The sequence below is a fragment of the Staurois parvus genome, unplaced genomic scaffold (genome assembly GCF_062004578.1).
Source record: "Staurois parvus isolate SC_StPar_1 unplaced genomic scaffold, SC_StPar_1.0 ptg000202l, whole genome shotgun sequence".
Lineage (NCBI taxonomy): Eukaryota > Metazoa > Chordata > Amphibia > Anura > Ranidae > Staurois > Staurois parvus.
The window spans coordinates 1,017,956-1,032,877 of record NW_028317998.1 but is presented as its reverse complement, the minus strand read 5'-3'; the positions used below and the strand labels follow the sequence as shown (position 1 = coordinate 1,032,877).

The window sequence follows — 14,922 nt, the reverse complement described above, 5'->3', positions numbered from 1 at the left end:
TAGTTTTCCCAACGCACACATTCCTGTAAATGGCTGTTTAGTAGTATTGGGTGCTGCAGTGACCATGGGCTGGGAACCACAGACAATCCAAGTGGAATAAAGTCACCAGCACACCAAGGAATCCTCAGAATGGTCCAAAGCTTTATTTAGTGGTCACATAATATATACAGGGGTAACGTTTCAGAGGCACACAGGGCCCCTTCGTCAGTCTGCCTGATTATGTGACCACTAAATAAAGGTTTGGACCCTTTTGAGGATTCTGTGGTGTGCTGGTGACATTCTTCCACGGAGGATGGAATGAGGTTTGGTCTGACTGTAAGCTGTTTGAACTGTCACTAGATTTTATGTCAGGGATGTAGAAGGGCCCACATTTATTATTTGCATTAGACCTCATAGTTTAATTTGCTCCTGCTCCTTTGTGCTTTAGAAATATTTTACAGGCAAACATTTATTAAGGTTTTGGATACAAGATTGAACAATACAATGGGGTTGCTTTACTAAAGACAAATAGTTTATATAGTTTAGTAAATTGATAAAGCTCTTCTGATTTCCATCATCCAGTCATGTGCAAATTAAAATGCTGTTTTTGTATGTTTGTTTTGTTTTTTTGTTTGTTTTTTCCCTTGCACCTGACTGGATATTTTTTACAAAGTGAAACCATATTTACTAAGCTCTGGGGAAAATTAGTGCAACTGTACTTCCAACATGCACAGTAGTCTGTTTGCCTTTAAGAAATCCACCCCATTGCGGATCTTATTTCATTACAAGTCTTATTCTTAAGTGCTAGATCTAAAGTACTATAACTCATAGTGACCAATCAAAATTCATTTTCCTGAAGTAAGAACGGTACAGAATGTATATTGCTTGCTTGTTTTGGGTCACTACACTTAAGAATTTTCTCCAAAGATTAGGAACTCTTTATTTAAAAAACAAATTCAAATGATATGTGTGCATAGTACAAGTGCAATTTTAACTAACTTTGTATAACTTTGACCCCAGCCAACAAGAAGAAAGAAAAGGAACGTCCGGAAATCTCCCTTCCTTCAGATTTTGAGCACACTATTCATGTCGGCTTTGATGCTGTGACGGGGGAATTTACTGTGAGTACCCTTGACATTATAAAAATCTGAGAAAATCATCAGATTCTCAGGTAGACATATTCAATTGCCTAGTTCAAAGTGGATTGAGTTGCACAAATCCCTTAGAATCTTGACTGAAACTTGATTGGTTGCCATGATTGTCATTTACTCTATTTTTCTAATCACTATTGCACTAAGCAGTGCAATTTTCCATTTCTAATGTATAGTAGTATTTTCCAGTAAATACAAAAAGAAAAAACAAAGCGCAAGAGGTGAAAGTAGGAAAAGGTCAAAGATCTTGACAGGCATTGAAGATGAGAGCTACATTAGGGTACCTGTGCAGTTATGTGATAGGGCATTTTCCAGGCAATGTATTCCCACTTTGGTACAAATATTGTGGCCACATTTGAAGGATATACAGTATATATGTTCATTCGGCCTCAGTACAATGCACACAGGGGTCCTTCCCACACTTATTTTGGTGGAACATTCATGAGAAATAATGTACATATGATGCATTCCTAAAGCTTAAAATAGCAAAGCAGCCTCTAATATCATTATGATACATGGATTGTATAACGAAACACCATCCAGGGAACATAGCTCTATATAAGTCATATGTGCACTTTTAAAGTGTAACTGTTCAACATCAACATTATGCTTTTGTAGTTGCCCTAAAGCCAGTAACATTAATATCAGTATGATGCGTTTTCTTTTTACTAAAGATTGTTTCCAGCAGCATAGCCTGGCACTATCTCTGTATCTATCTATGCTGTAAACAGGCTGTCCTCACAACCACTAGTGGGTTCTATTTGAAGATGGAAGACCTACTCTGCACTGAGCTGAATTTAGGATCAATCTTCAAGGAGAACATATTTTAAGCTGGATTAACATTATTGCAGTGAATTAGTGGACAGGTGCTAACGTGTTGTGTTAGGACAGCCCATTCATCTTGAATCGGCAGCTAAAGTGGTTGTAAACCCTTACATATACCCCCAGTGAAGTGACTGGTCTCATATGATACACATAGATGAAACAAATCCTCCTACAAAAGTTTTACTTGTTTATCTGCAGTCTTCTCTTTTCTACATCTGTTCAGAGGGCTGGATTTAGATAAAATCCTTCTTAGGTGATTTTTAAGCTCCTAGAAGCTATTATGAGCATTTTTATTCTGCTCCTAGAAGCCAGTAGTGTTATCCTATCTGTCCATGCATGCTTTTTTCTGCTAGAAGTGTTTTTTAAGCTTCAGTTTTTAGGAGCAGAAATAAGAATCATTTTTGTAGAGTTTTTGGGAGCGTTTTTACACCAGAAAGAAAACATTGAATGCTCCTAAACGGTTTAAAATGCTATTAAATGCCCCTAACAGCTTGGTTTTTTTTTTCTTCCTGTACTGTACAAACTCTAATAAAACACTAACACTCCTAAAAAGCACCTAACTGCTTCTAAAACTCTACTACAAGCTGGCACACAAATTCTGTTATCAGCTTTTTTCATCCAGAGTTTTTTTTCTAGCATTTTTTGAGCTTATAAAAAACACTACTGTGTATGGAGCCCTAGTCTGTTAGCATCACAGAGGAGGGGGCAGGGAGCTGCAGTTGGAGTTCTTGTAAACTGTGTGAGAGCTGATTGGAGGAAAGGAAAAAAAAGCTCCATCCACATAGATAATCTGTGTGCTGAGCTCCCTGGGGTCATCACAATTTTATCATGGGTGTCAGGAAAACTTTTCAGAATTGACACATGCTGAGGCATCAGAGAGAAATGACACTTTAGAGAGAGACAAACGAATACTACAGATATGTGCTTTGTTCAGATTACATGACTAAGGTTTACAACCACTTTAAGACACTGTATCAATGTTAAAAATGCACCTTAATTGTTTGTTTCCATTGCAGCACACCACAGTGCACAATGTTCACATCTATGTATTGTGGTGAACTATAATTCAGGTGCATTATGTTGTGCTTCATGTGTACTGGAATGAACAGCAAACAGCAATGTTCATATACACATTTTGTACATATTACCCCACTCACTTGTATTCCAGAGGCTTCTTTTTTATTTTTGGAAAAGTAACCTGTTGTATATTTCCAGAAGCTTTTGGAACAAGTACAAATGCATAAATATTAGTCAAAAGTGCTGTTTTCCAACTCCTTCGCATATAAGATGCTTCCCATTTACAGCAACTGTGTATAAAAGCTCGTGGAGCTTGCAAATAATGTATCATAATATATAGAACAAAGGCAGTTCTGTTAATTAGTAAATAACCATTGCTTTTTTTTAGGACATAATCACTAGAAAAATAATAGATGTACATTAGCAGTCCTTGAGACATATGAAAACAGAAATCCACTTACACGTTTTAGTAAACTTTAAAATAAACTTAAAGCTAATTGGTTGCTATTAGTTACTTCACTGTATTCATCATCTGTACATTTTGTAATCCTTCATACTAAACTATTGCTCTGTTGCTCCTCTTCAGCATATGATATTGGAAAACGTTGCTGGAAAATAATACAGAAAAACCAATGACACTGTCAGCATCTTTTGTACTTTTGAAGCTTAGTACAGTTTATTGTTTTGCTAAAGAATGCAAAGAACTCCTTAAGTCTTATTTTTCCTTACATTAACACACAGTTATTTGATGGAAAATGAACAGCGTGGAAAATACTTATGTCAGCAAGTCTGCTAACTGTTATGAAATATGTTCAAAAACTTTACCCAAGCCTGTAGTTAATGATTTAAGTACAGGAATTGGCTTACATGACTTTCATCAGATGATACAAGAAATTGCCTTCTTGAGCTCATCAATCAAAGATCCTCCATAGTTTAAATGTATATAATTTATAATGCCACAACATGATGCTCATCTCCCCAGCTTCAGCATGACAATCCACTTCATTGAAGTTTCTTCAGGAATATTATGCTCCTCTCTGCATTCTCTGCCACTGTTTTTATTGTATTTGAAGAATTAACAGTGAAAAACACATGGAGTAATTCCAGCAGAGGAAGGATGATATTATTTAGGAATTTCAGTGCAGCTGCAGTTTTGCAGTGATGGTGCCTAATGACTCTTCCTCCAAGTCTTCGTTTCTAATTTTTTAATAGATTGTTGAATAACTGTATATAATTACTGATCTTGCTGAATTGCACAACCAGAGATGGTAAGTTAAATGTTTCCATCTATAGATCATTTTTGTTTTCTATGCGACATGTATAGAGTTTTACATAGAAAGCGAATAATGGGTTATTGTCATATTTTTAGCAGTAAGTGTGAAATATATAGCTCACAATTTTACATTTTTTGATGAAAACGCAACTGACAAGATTTAATTTTAGTTTTTTAAGTACACATCTGGTGCCACATTTGCATTCCTGCAATTTTATGTTGGGTCAGACATATTTCTGCACCCTGTCTGACCAGAAAGTTAAACTCATTAAAGTGTATGAATAGTCAAAAATGTTTATTTGTTTAGTTTTGAATGAAAAAGGTGCACTTCACTTTCTGTCTTAGAGAATGAACGGAATAAGAGGGTAAATCTCCCCAGTGTGAAGGGTATTCTTTTAGACAGTTTTCACCAGAACATTTGGGCTGAGTCTTCCTCGAAAGACAATTAATTTAAGACTTCCCTTTACTTTCTGTCTTCATGACAATGGTCACCAGGACAAATAATTTGATGGATAATCTCCCCAGTGAGGACAAAAACTGCAATGAAAAAGCATCCTTCTGCACTCCATCCAATATAAATAAAGTTTTGCCTTTACATACACTTTAAAGTAAATCTGACGTGTGGAAAAGATTGCTACCATTTCCTTCTGAAAATGAGAGGTTCCTGGCTGTTATGTGACCCATTAGGTTCAATACATTGAGCCACTGATCTGGAATAAGTGTGCAGATTGAGACAATGAAATGTCCGTTTCTGTATACTTGTTACAGGTTATTGGCCCAAAGTAGTAAATCAAGAGTCTCTGCATGACAGCCATGGAACTAGCAATTTTAGGAAGAGGCTTCAGCTATGCTTGGGTTTGTCACAGTGTGTTTTGGGGACTTTTTACATCCTCCAGTAACAGGAAATATATTTTTTATTAATACTAGCACCAATATAAAATACCCTATACTGCTGAGGCCATTTTCATTTTTTTTTTTAAAAAAAAGCAATCTTTAACCCTGAACCCAGTGAAAGATGAAAAATACTATTTAATGCAGTAGAATACTTCTTTTAAAAATAATGGCATGCATTTTTACATACAGCAAGCACACATATCTGAATTTGTCCCTATATCAGCCTTCTGTCATCCCCTGTACAGCAGCACTCCGATTGGGTGAGGGAAGGGAGTTGACACCGCTATATTAACTTAAATCAGAGAGAGTAGTGTCACCCTCCTGGCTGTGCTGCCTGATAGTAGTTATATGAATTACAACACTTCTGCCAGATGAACTGTTCCTTTGCCATATTCTGTAAAAGGCCTTGTTCACACAGGGGTACTATACCGTACACCCGTGCTAGGGCTGTGTTTGCGCGTTTGGGGATGCAGAGGTGTTTTGTACATCCCAATACAGGCAGTTCCATTCATGTTAATTGGGATTCAGTGGCTGAATGGACAAAGCCACTGCCCCCAGTTTTAGTAAATCAACCCGATTATTTTTTTAAAGATGCTGCATGCAACAAGTCAGTAGAAATGTTTAATAGAATTGCCCTGGATAAGTTATGTGGAACATCATAAAATGCCCCCGGAAAACACTGTGACAGGGCCAGCCCAAGGCACACACTAGTGAAAAACTATTATAAGTGTTCAGTGGCATTTTTAGATACATTCTCTCTTTGTAAATTAAATACATTAAGTTTTTATAGTTGTCCGTAATCTGTGTGTAACTCAAATTTGTCTTTTACTGTTTGTGAAGACCTGAAACGTCTTTTGGTGTAGTATTTATCCTCACTCATTGCCTGGCCTGTAGACACATTATATTGTCCCAGTATAAATAGGCGTGATAAGCCGCCTCAGACAAAAATTGAATATATATTATACCGATAGAGCCTCCAGCAGGCTGATTATTGCTGTGTGCTAACTGGCTGCTTATGCCTTTTAACACTGACAGGTTTTGTTTAAAGCGTCAGTCTACTCAAAGCAGATATTTCAGAATCTCATTCCTCCTACATCTCTCTCCATAATTTGAGATATCTACAAATTTAGCAGTGAGAATGACCCCCCCCCCCTTCATTATTGACTATGGCAGATGGGTGGGGAACTCAGATGCCAGTAGTGCCTTGAAGATGAAAAAAGTCAGTATGTTCAGCCTTTCTGTCTCCCCTGAAAATGAATATTTCAGCTTTGGATGGAGAGATCCTATACACATTAAACTGTTAATGTGCCAACATGGTCAGGCTGTTGTAAATAAGTTGTATTTGATTGACCACTTTGTCCTTCTCTTTCACTTTTATACTTTCTGGAAAGTTTGGAAGTGCCATTGGAATGTGTAACACTGTATGATAATTTTTCCTCTCTAAATGATTACACCAGTTACCATAACAAATGTCTGTTTCTTCTGGTGATATGTAATTCATATACGTCCCCTGTAATCCCTTTGTTTTCACCTCACCTTGGCTGTGCTCTGTGTTTGCTATTAGATTAATAGAACCACAACTGGGGGAAAGCTGCATGGGATCCTGACTTGGATTTGTTTGTATTTAATTTAATTTTTTATTTTGAAGCTTCACATGGCACAACTGACCATTGCATGCCCAACACACCTCTTTGCTTGTACTAACTACTGTTTCAGTTCGATTTGGAGCAAAGGAATAATCCCACTTCATGTTTTCCTAGCAATGCTACCAAGCATGTCCTTGGAGTTTTAGTTTTTGGAAAATAAGCATTTTTTTTTAAACATTTAATTTAATCAAAATCCTTTTAATGTATCAAAAACTCTCAGTGGCCCTCATTGTGAGCTACTTAACGTATGTAGGGTAATTCTAATGGTAAAGTATAGAGTAACACGGACACCAGAAACATAACACATTTAGCATTTAGTTTGCTATCCCCATGGTTATTTATTTATGACTGCTTTTTGCTTTCAAACCCAATGTAATCTATTTTGGCCTACACCAACCCCAGATGCTTGTCAGTGACAAAGCTTCCTGTGTCAGGTATCAAATACTAGATAAACTTGCAATGCTATTTATTGCAATATTTTTGGCATATATAATTTGATTTTTAATTTTCAGCACAGATATTTTATGATGTCTATTTAATCATAATGGTATGGCTTGACTGCCATATGTACTTTATGCTAAATGGTCTGGCAGTAAAATGAATAAAGGGAACTGGTAAGGAAAGCTGTTGCAAAGACTTCTACTTATAATTAAAGGCTTGCATCAAAATACAGCACTTAGCCCTGGTTCACACCAGTGTGGATTTGAGGTCTCGTTACTCAGTGTAACTTCAAAGCCGACCATTCATTGTGATTTCTTTGCGGCTTGCACTCTGGAACTATCCCCACATCCAGAAGACAGTAACATCCTCCAGTATAGGATGGTAGACTTGGCTGCTGCAGGTAACGGCAATCCTGAGATGTTTCATTTAAAAGCTTAAATAAAATTTCACCCAGCGAAAAATATAGTGCATATCAGATAACAGATATAATAGTATTAGTTAAATCCTTGCCTCTCAGTGAAATCAACTGATCAGCCCAACTAAACTTGGATAGGGAAGTCACACAAGTTGCAAAGATAGAGGTATTGACAGACAATCTTGTCAATAAATGGCTAAATTCTATTATCCAACAACTATAAGTCACATACCGTATATACTCGAGTATAAGCCGACCCGAATATAAGCCGAGGTACCTAATTTTACCACAAAAAACTGGGAAAAACTATTGACTCGAGTATAAGCCGAGGGTGGGAACACCAGTGGGAAGAATCGTGCCTCATCATTGGTGTCAGTGGGAGGAATAGTGCCCCATCATTGGTGTCAGTGGGAGGAATAGTGCCCCATCATTGGTATCAGTGGGAGGAATAGTGCCCCATCATTGGTGTCAGTGGGAGGAATAGTGCCCCATCATTGGTATCAGTGGGAGGAATAGTACCCCATCATTGGTGTCAGTGGGAGGAATAGCGCCCCATCATTGGTGTCAGTGGGAGGAATAGTGCCCCATCATTGGTATCAGTGGCAGGAATAGTGCCCCATCATTAGTATCAGTGGGGGGAATAGCACCCCATTATTGGTGTCAGTGGAATAGTGCCCCATCTTTGGTGTCAGTGGGTGGAATAGTGTCCCATCATTGGTGTCAGTGGGAGGAATAGTGTTCCAACATTGGTGTCAGTGGGAGGAATAGTATCCCATCATTGGTGTCAGTGGGGGGGTGGAGGAATAGTGCCCCATCGTTGGTGTCAGTGGGGGGGAGGAAAAGTGCCCCATCGTTGGTGTCAGTGGGGGGGAGGAATAGTATCCCATGACTGGTGTCAGTGGGGGGTGGAATAGTGCTCCATGATTGGTGTCAGTGGGGGGTGGAATAGTGCCCCATCATTGGTGTCAGTGGGGGGGGGGGGAGGAATAGTGCCCAATCGTTGGTGTCAGTGGGGGGAGGAAAAGTGCCCCATCGTTGGTGTCAGTGGGAGGAATAATGCCCCATCATTGGTATCAGTGACACCAATGATGGGGCACTATTCCTCCCACTGACACTTGCTGACCCCTGTTCCAGTATGGTGCTGCTGCAGCCAGCATATGTGGTTGCAGCAGCACCTAAGCACGGCACACTTACCTGCATCTCCTTCACTCGATTTTCGCGGGGCCGCTCAGCTCCGCCTCCTCGCTGGTGATTGGCCGCCTGTGTGCCTTTCCTGAGCTACAGTTCTGGCGGCCAATCACTGGAGAGAAGGCGGAGCCGAGCAGCCACGCGAACATCCAGTGGACGAACCGAATGAAGGATCAGCCGCGCTTCCTGGACCGGATCGTCGTGGGACTGGAGCCAGGTAAGAGACAGCAGCCCCCTGCAGACGTTGACTCGAGTATAAGCCGAGGGGGGCGTTTTTCAGCACAAAAAATGTGCTGAAAAACTCGGCTTATACTCGAGTATATACAGTAGTCAGATCTTTTCACAAACGAGCAGCTACAAAAACTGCATGAAAAAATTCCTTATCATTAAGATAAATCAGTTTTCCAAGCCCGTTCTCAAATGCTGTAGTCCCACTAGCAACATCTGCCACGTTGCTATTAGTTTGCTGCAGTGTTCACTAGTATGGAAATGCTAATCTTATCCACTAAAGATTGATGCTTTTCCATGCAAAAAATTTCAAAGTAATGCAATACAGTGTGAAAACTAGCCATTCATTGTAAACGCCATCTGGCTTTGAATATGTGATAAGAAGCAGTATCTTATTTGCTGTCCATGGTGCTGATGGCATTATTTAGTATAAGGCTTACATTTTTGTTTTTTAACCAAGCAGTAAAAAGAATGCTACATTTAACACTTGTCTCGTTCAGGCTTTTGCTCTCATGCTCTGTGATGTAATCAGTAGACTGCTCAGGCATGTCTACTCCTCAGCTGGGATGGGAAGTTAGAGGGATATCAGTGGAGGGCCAGTTTACAAGTTCCCCTCAAGAGTAATTTTTTTCCTATCTTGCACATTTGTTAAAATCTGCATTTTTGGCTATAAAATTATTTAACCCCCCAAAAAACTTTCTGAGCTTTCTATCTTTCTGAATGCAAAAGCCCTAAATAATAATAAGATGGTAGTTGAAGTTTTTTATGTTGCACATTATTTGCACAACGGTTTATCAAATCTATTTGCAGGGAAAAACTCTAAGATGAATGTTATTGCACACAAACACAATTTATTATGTTTTATTTGTACAAAATAAAAGTTGATGTAATTTCATTTCAATAAATACCAAATGTGTCTCTTTTTTTTTTTTTTAACTTTATTGCCATCAGAAGAGGGCTACAAACCCCCATGTGATAGCATTGCGCAGGTGACAGTTTCCTTTTATGGAGACATCCCAATATCACCTCTGTTCTCTACTGTAGCTATTACAGCAAGGGATGTGCTTGATTAGCTGCTTTCCTGGCCACGCCAGACGAGGAATAACAACTCTGGAGATGGTAAAGCTCATAGCTGTGCACTTCCTGCTTCATGCACAGCAGAGGAGATTGAGGAACTGAGAGTACTGTAAAGGTAATTGGATGGCTATTCAGCTGCCCTGATAACTTTTTCATTAAAGCTGGGAGCTGGGCAAAGAAAACAGAAACAAGCTCACAGCTGCTACTGCAGTCTTAAGCTTGTTTTCAACACTTCAGACTCTGTAGATACCATGTACATCCCAGAGAGCCGAAGTGCTTAAAGAAAAACTCTTATGAGCATATAAAAAAACCCAAAGTACAGGTTCATACATTTTGTACACCATGAGTGCCATAAAAATCATCAGGCGGCTATATTCCATAACTGTTTGGATCATTTTTACAAAGCTGGGAGTTGGCTGAATAAAACAAAAACAAGCTTATAGATGATATTGCATCCGTGATCTTGTTTTAAACTCTTCAGACTCTCGAAATACTGTGTACTACTGAAGTGGTTAAAGAAGAACTCTCAAAAGCATTAAAAATAAAATACAGGTTCATACAATACAGTCACATCTAAATACCTATATTGGCCTTTTCAGTGAACCACTATTGAAATGTGAAGGAAACTGTCTTTATTCCTTGCTTCCCGGCTTCTTTGCTCCTCCACTGAAGCCTGATTTGTGGGCATTACTGATTTTAAGCTCAGGCAGTGCTTAGTTGCCACCATCTCAGTTTCGTGAGCACACCTAGTAGACGAGCCTCTCAGGAGAGCTGTCCGTTCCCCTGTTTTTTCAAACAGGTTTAGCTGGATATACCACCATCCAGCTTCATTGATTGCTAGGAGTCAGGCAGCTGGGCCACACAGGGTCATTGGTTTTTATAGAAATGAATGATTCCGTGCGGCTCAGCTGCCTGTGTCCTAGCAATCGGTGATGCTATGCAGCCCTGCCAGCTTCATCCTAACAACCAGTGATACTGGGAAGCCTGTCTGCCTGCATCCTAGCATTCAGTGTTGCAGTGTGGCCCTGCTGCCTGTGTTCTAGCAGTTGGTGAAGCTGGATCGCCACATGGCAGATCCAGCTGAGCCTTTCAGTGTTCAAAAAGACAGAGAGGGTAGAACAGAGGAACTGACAAGCCCCTTCCCCTTGCATATCTAGTGAGGACATTTATTGGGAGAGCGCCTGGTGTCTGAGACAATTACTGTCAATCACAACTAATTAAATATTCATCTCCTTGCTAGCTGCATGGTTGTACAGTGGTAAGCAAAAAGGGGGGTTGTGCACTGTTGGCCACATGTCTTGGGAACAACACTACCTAGTAAGAGGGAACAAAGTGCTACATGCACTTTGGTGCCTAGGGCACAGGAGCAACACAACACACAAAATGTTAAAATGTTTGAGATTTCTTCTTAATTGTTGCAGATAATTGTACATGTGACTTAAGACATCACTGTGTGAATTCTTGGAAATTTACACATTTTTCATAAAGCAAATGACTTACTGAGATGGTGTCAAGAAGGGGCTGAACTAATATGGACAGTATCCACTAAATGCACTTTGGGTTGCTCCTATCAGTTATTAGAGAAATATAATTCGATCTGTATCATTTAGGGTCAATTAACACCATGCCCGGAGCTGAATAGCACAGGAACACGCTACACATACAGATCAGTGCGGTGCAATTTCAAGTCCAATCATTTTGAATTGACTGAAATCGCACGCACTGTTACAAAAGTAGTGCATGCATTACTCTTTAAAACACACTGTAACTGGTTTGCTTGGTTCAAAAGTACCATGTGATCTGGTGTAGGCAAGCGTACAGCATTTGCGGCCTGCATTTGGGTGTTAATTAAATTTTTGCAGCTTCAATGGCTTCAGTACTCTCTCAGTCATTAATCTAGGACAAGCATGTAGATTAGAATCTCAGCCTTCAAGCATATCTAAACGTTTTTTCCTGTCCATTGAGAGACACAGGAATTCTTAGACTGTTGAGGTATCCTACTGCCTGCAGGAGAAATGGACCCTGCACCAAAAAAAGAATAACCCCATCTACAACCATCATTCCTAATTTTTGCTGGGGTCTTCTTCAGCTCTGCTGTTCTCTGCTTATTTCTGTGCTGGTAAATTCATGCCATATATGTTAAATCCTGCAAATCTTATCAGTTAGCTAATGAGCACTGGTAAATTCATTACGGATATGTTAAATCCTGGAAATTTCTCCAGCCGATAATAGAGTGCAGATTTTTCACTATAATTGTAAAAACTACTCTTACCACAGTTCCATTATAGAGGTGGATATACTGGCTTTAGATGCTGACACTGTAAGTGGAATGTAGCCACCTTTCCTTGCAACTCCTGAGATGGACCGCTTAGAAGTGTGTGGATGCAGTCGGTGCCAGCATGTCAAAGCACTGAACTCCTATTCATTACTGCACTGCCCATGGGCTTCTGAAGTGACAGTGGGACAGCACAGAAAATAAATGATAATAGACATGCTTTTGAAGGGATATTATTTATACTAGAAAATACAGCCCATTCCAAAAAAGGTTAGGATGCCGTTTATAATCCACATAAAAACAGAATGCAATGATTGCAATTCTCATAAACCTATGTTTTATTCACGAGAAAATAGAAAACATATCAAATGTTTAAACTGAAGAAACAAAATAAGGTAATTTTGAAATTGATGGCAGCATCACATCTCAAGAAATATGGGACATGACCATGTTTACCACAGTGTAGCATCTTCTCTTCTTTTAACAACACTCTGTAAACATCTGTAAACTGAGGAAAGTTGCTGGGGTTTTGGGAGAGGAATGTTGTCCCATTCTTGTCTGAGAGATTTCCAACTGCTCAACAGTCCAGAGTCTCCTTTGTTGTATTTTTTGTTTGAAGATACGCCAAATATGTTCATTTGGTAAAAGGTCTGGACTGCAGGCAGCCCAGTTAAGCACCCAAATTCTTCTACTACAAAGCTATGATGTCATAGATGCAGTATGCTCTGCTGAAATATGCAAGAACTTCCCTGAAAATGACGTAGTCTGGATAGCAGCATATGCTGCTCTAAATTCTGGATATATCTTTGAGCATTGATGGTACCTTTCCGGATATGCAAGCTGCCCATTCCATACTCACTAATGCACCGCATACCATCAGAAAGGCAGGCTTTTGAACACTAATAACAAGCTGGAGGGTTCCTCTCCTCTTTAGTCCATGCTTGCCAAAGAGAATGTCAAATTTCGATTTGTCTAAACACAGAACAGTTTCCAACTTTGCAACAGACCATTTTAAATGAGTTTTGTCCCAGAGAAAACAGCAGTGTTTTTGGATAATGATCAGATATGGCTTCTTCTTTGCATGATAGAGCTTTAACTTGAATTTTTGGATGACACAGCAAACTGTGTTCACATATAGTAATTTTTGTAAGTATTCCTGAACACATGCAGTGATTTCCATTACAGAATCATGCCTTTTTTTAATACAGTGTTGTCTGATGGCCCAATATTGTGTTTTGAGTATTCTTGAGATGGAGGTATAGTTTCCTGTTGTACTAGACCTAGCATTGTTCATGCATCTGTAAAAATGTTCCTTTTTGTTTCTCCAGTTCCTCATTAAGATCCTTTAAAGCCAGGTTCACAATCTGGCTGCAAAGTCTGGCGCTCAGAGTCTGTCAAATCCCTAAAGAAGCATTTCTTGGCATGCAGATGCACCCTCACTTTCAAACATAGGGGAATTCTTGGACAACTTGCATTTCCAACACTTGGGTGCTGGAGGTGGTATCCCAGGCCTACAAACTAGAGTTTCATTCCCTTTTTCTCCTTCAACCTTTGTGTCCCGACACAGATTAGTAGATCTCCATCGAGCCCACTTGGACCTGGATTTTTATTTCCCACAATGCTAACAGCTAGGAAGGCTATTTTTCATATGACCTGTCATTGGACATGAAAAACATACTTCACTTGGTATGAGTCTTGGTGCTTCCATCCTAGGAGTTCCTCCATAAGACAAATCCTGTTTTTCTTGCGACCATGTCTAGACCAGTGGTTGACTCCTACACTTTCAATGGCCAGGTTTTTGCTGGCTCTTTGTTGTTTCAGAGACCATCGGTCTTTCATATACTTGTTTTAGAACATTGTACTGAATCTTGTTCAATTTGGTTACAGCCTTTCCTGTCAAAGTGCACTCTACTAGAACTGTGAGCATTTCTTGCTCTTTTATGCATCATCCAACTTTTTCCAATATGCAAGGCTACCATCTGGGATCCTTTTTTCCTTTTCTGAGTTCTAGCAGGCATATATTCAGGTCTCATTTGATGCCAGTTTCAAGCATTAGGCCCTTCAGTCAGCTCTTTGAATTGCAGACAGTCCCCAGTCATCTGTTATATTTTCTTGAGTCGGTTACCCTTTTTAGCATTGTTGCCACATCTCTTTCGGATGTCCCAAAAGTCAAGTTTTCCTGTGTCGGTCAATGAACTAGAAAGAAAACCAGTTTGTTTTTGTACTCACCATAGAATCCTCTTCTTGTGTTTCACCTCTTTGTTTATTTTCATGATGTTAGTACTACTTTATACAAAGCTCAGATATGATGGTTGTAGGTGCGGGTATCCTATCTTGGCCAACGTTTTTTGTTGCAAGTGTCCATTTCTCTTGTAGGCAGTTGTATAATCCAACAGTCTTGAAAATCCCAATTTTTTTAAGTAGACTCCAAGAAATTAATTTTACAGTGAATACAAAAATCCTATAGTTTCCCCCCCTACCTGTCTTTATATACTGCACATTACCAGCCTTTA

The 14,922-nt window shown here is 39.4% G+C and overlaps 1 protein-coding gene across 4 annotated transcripts in view; it reads left to right on the top strand.

Annotated features, from left to right (window-relative positions):
- PAK3 (p21 (RAC1) activated kinase 3) overlaps positions 1-14,922 on the top strand; it is a 224,141-nt gene that overhangs the window by 148,208 nt on the left and 61,011 nt on the right. For all 4 annotated transcript variants that reach the window (XM_089678264.1, XM_089678267.1, XM_089678266.1 and 1 more), the window contains one exon: positions 1,000-1,100. In XM_089678264.1, coding sequence (XP_089534390.1) covers positions 1,000-1,100 — 101 coding nt within the window. The remainder of the gene's footprint in view (positions 1-999; positions 1,101-14,922) is intronic.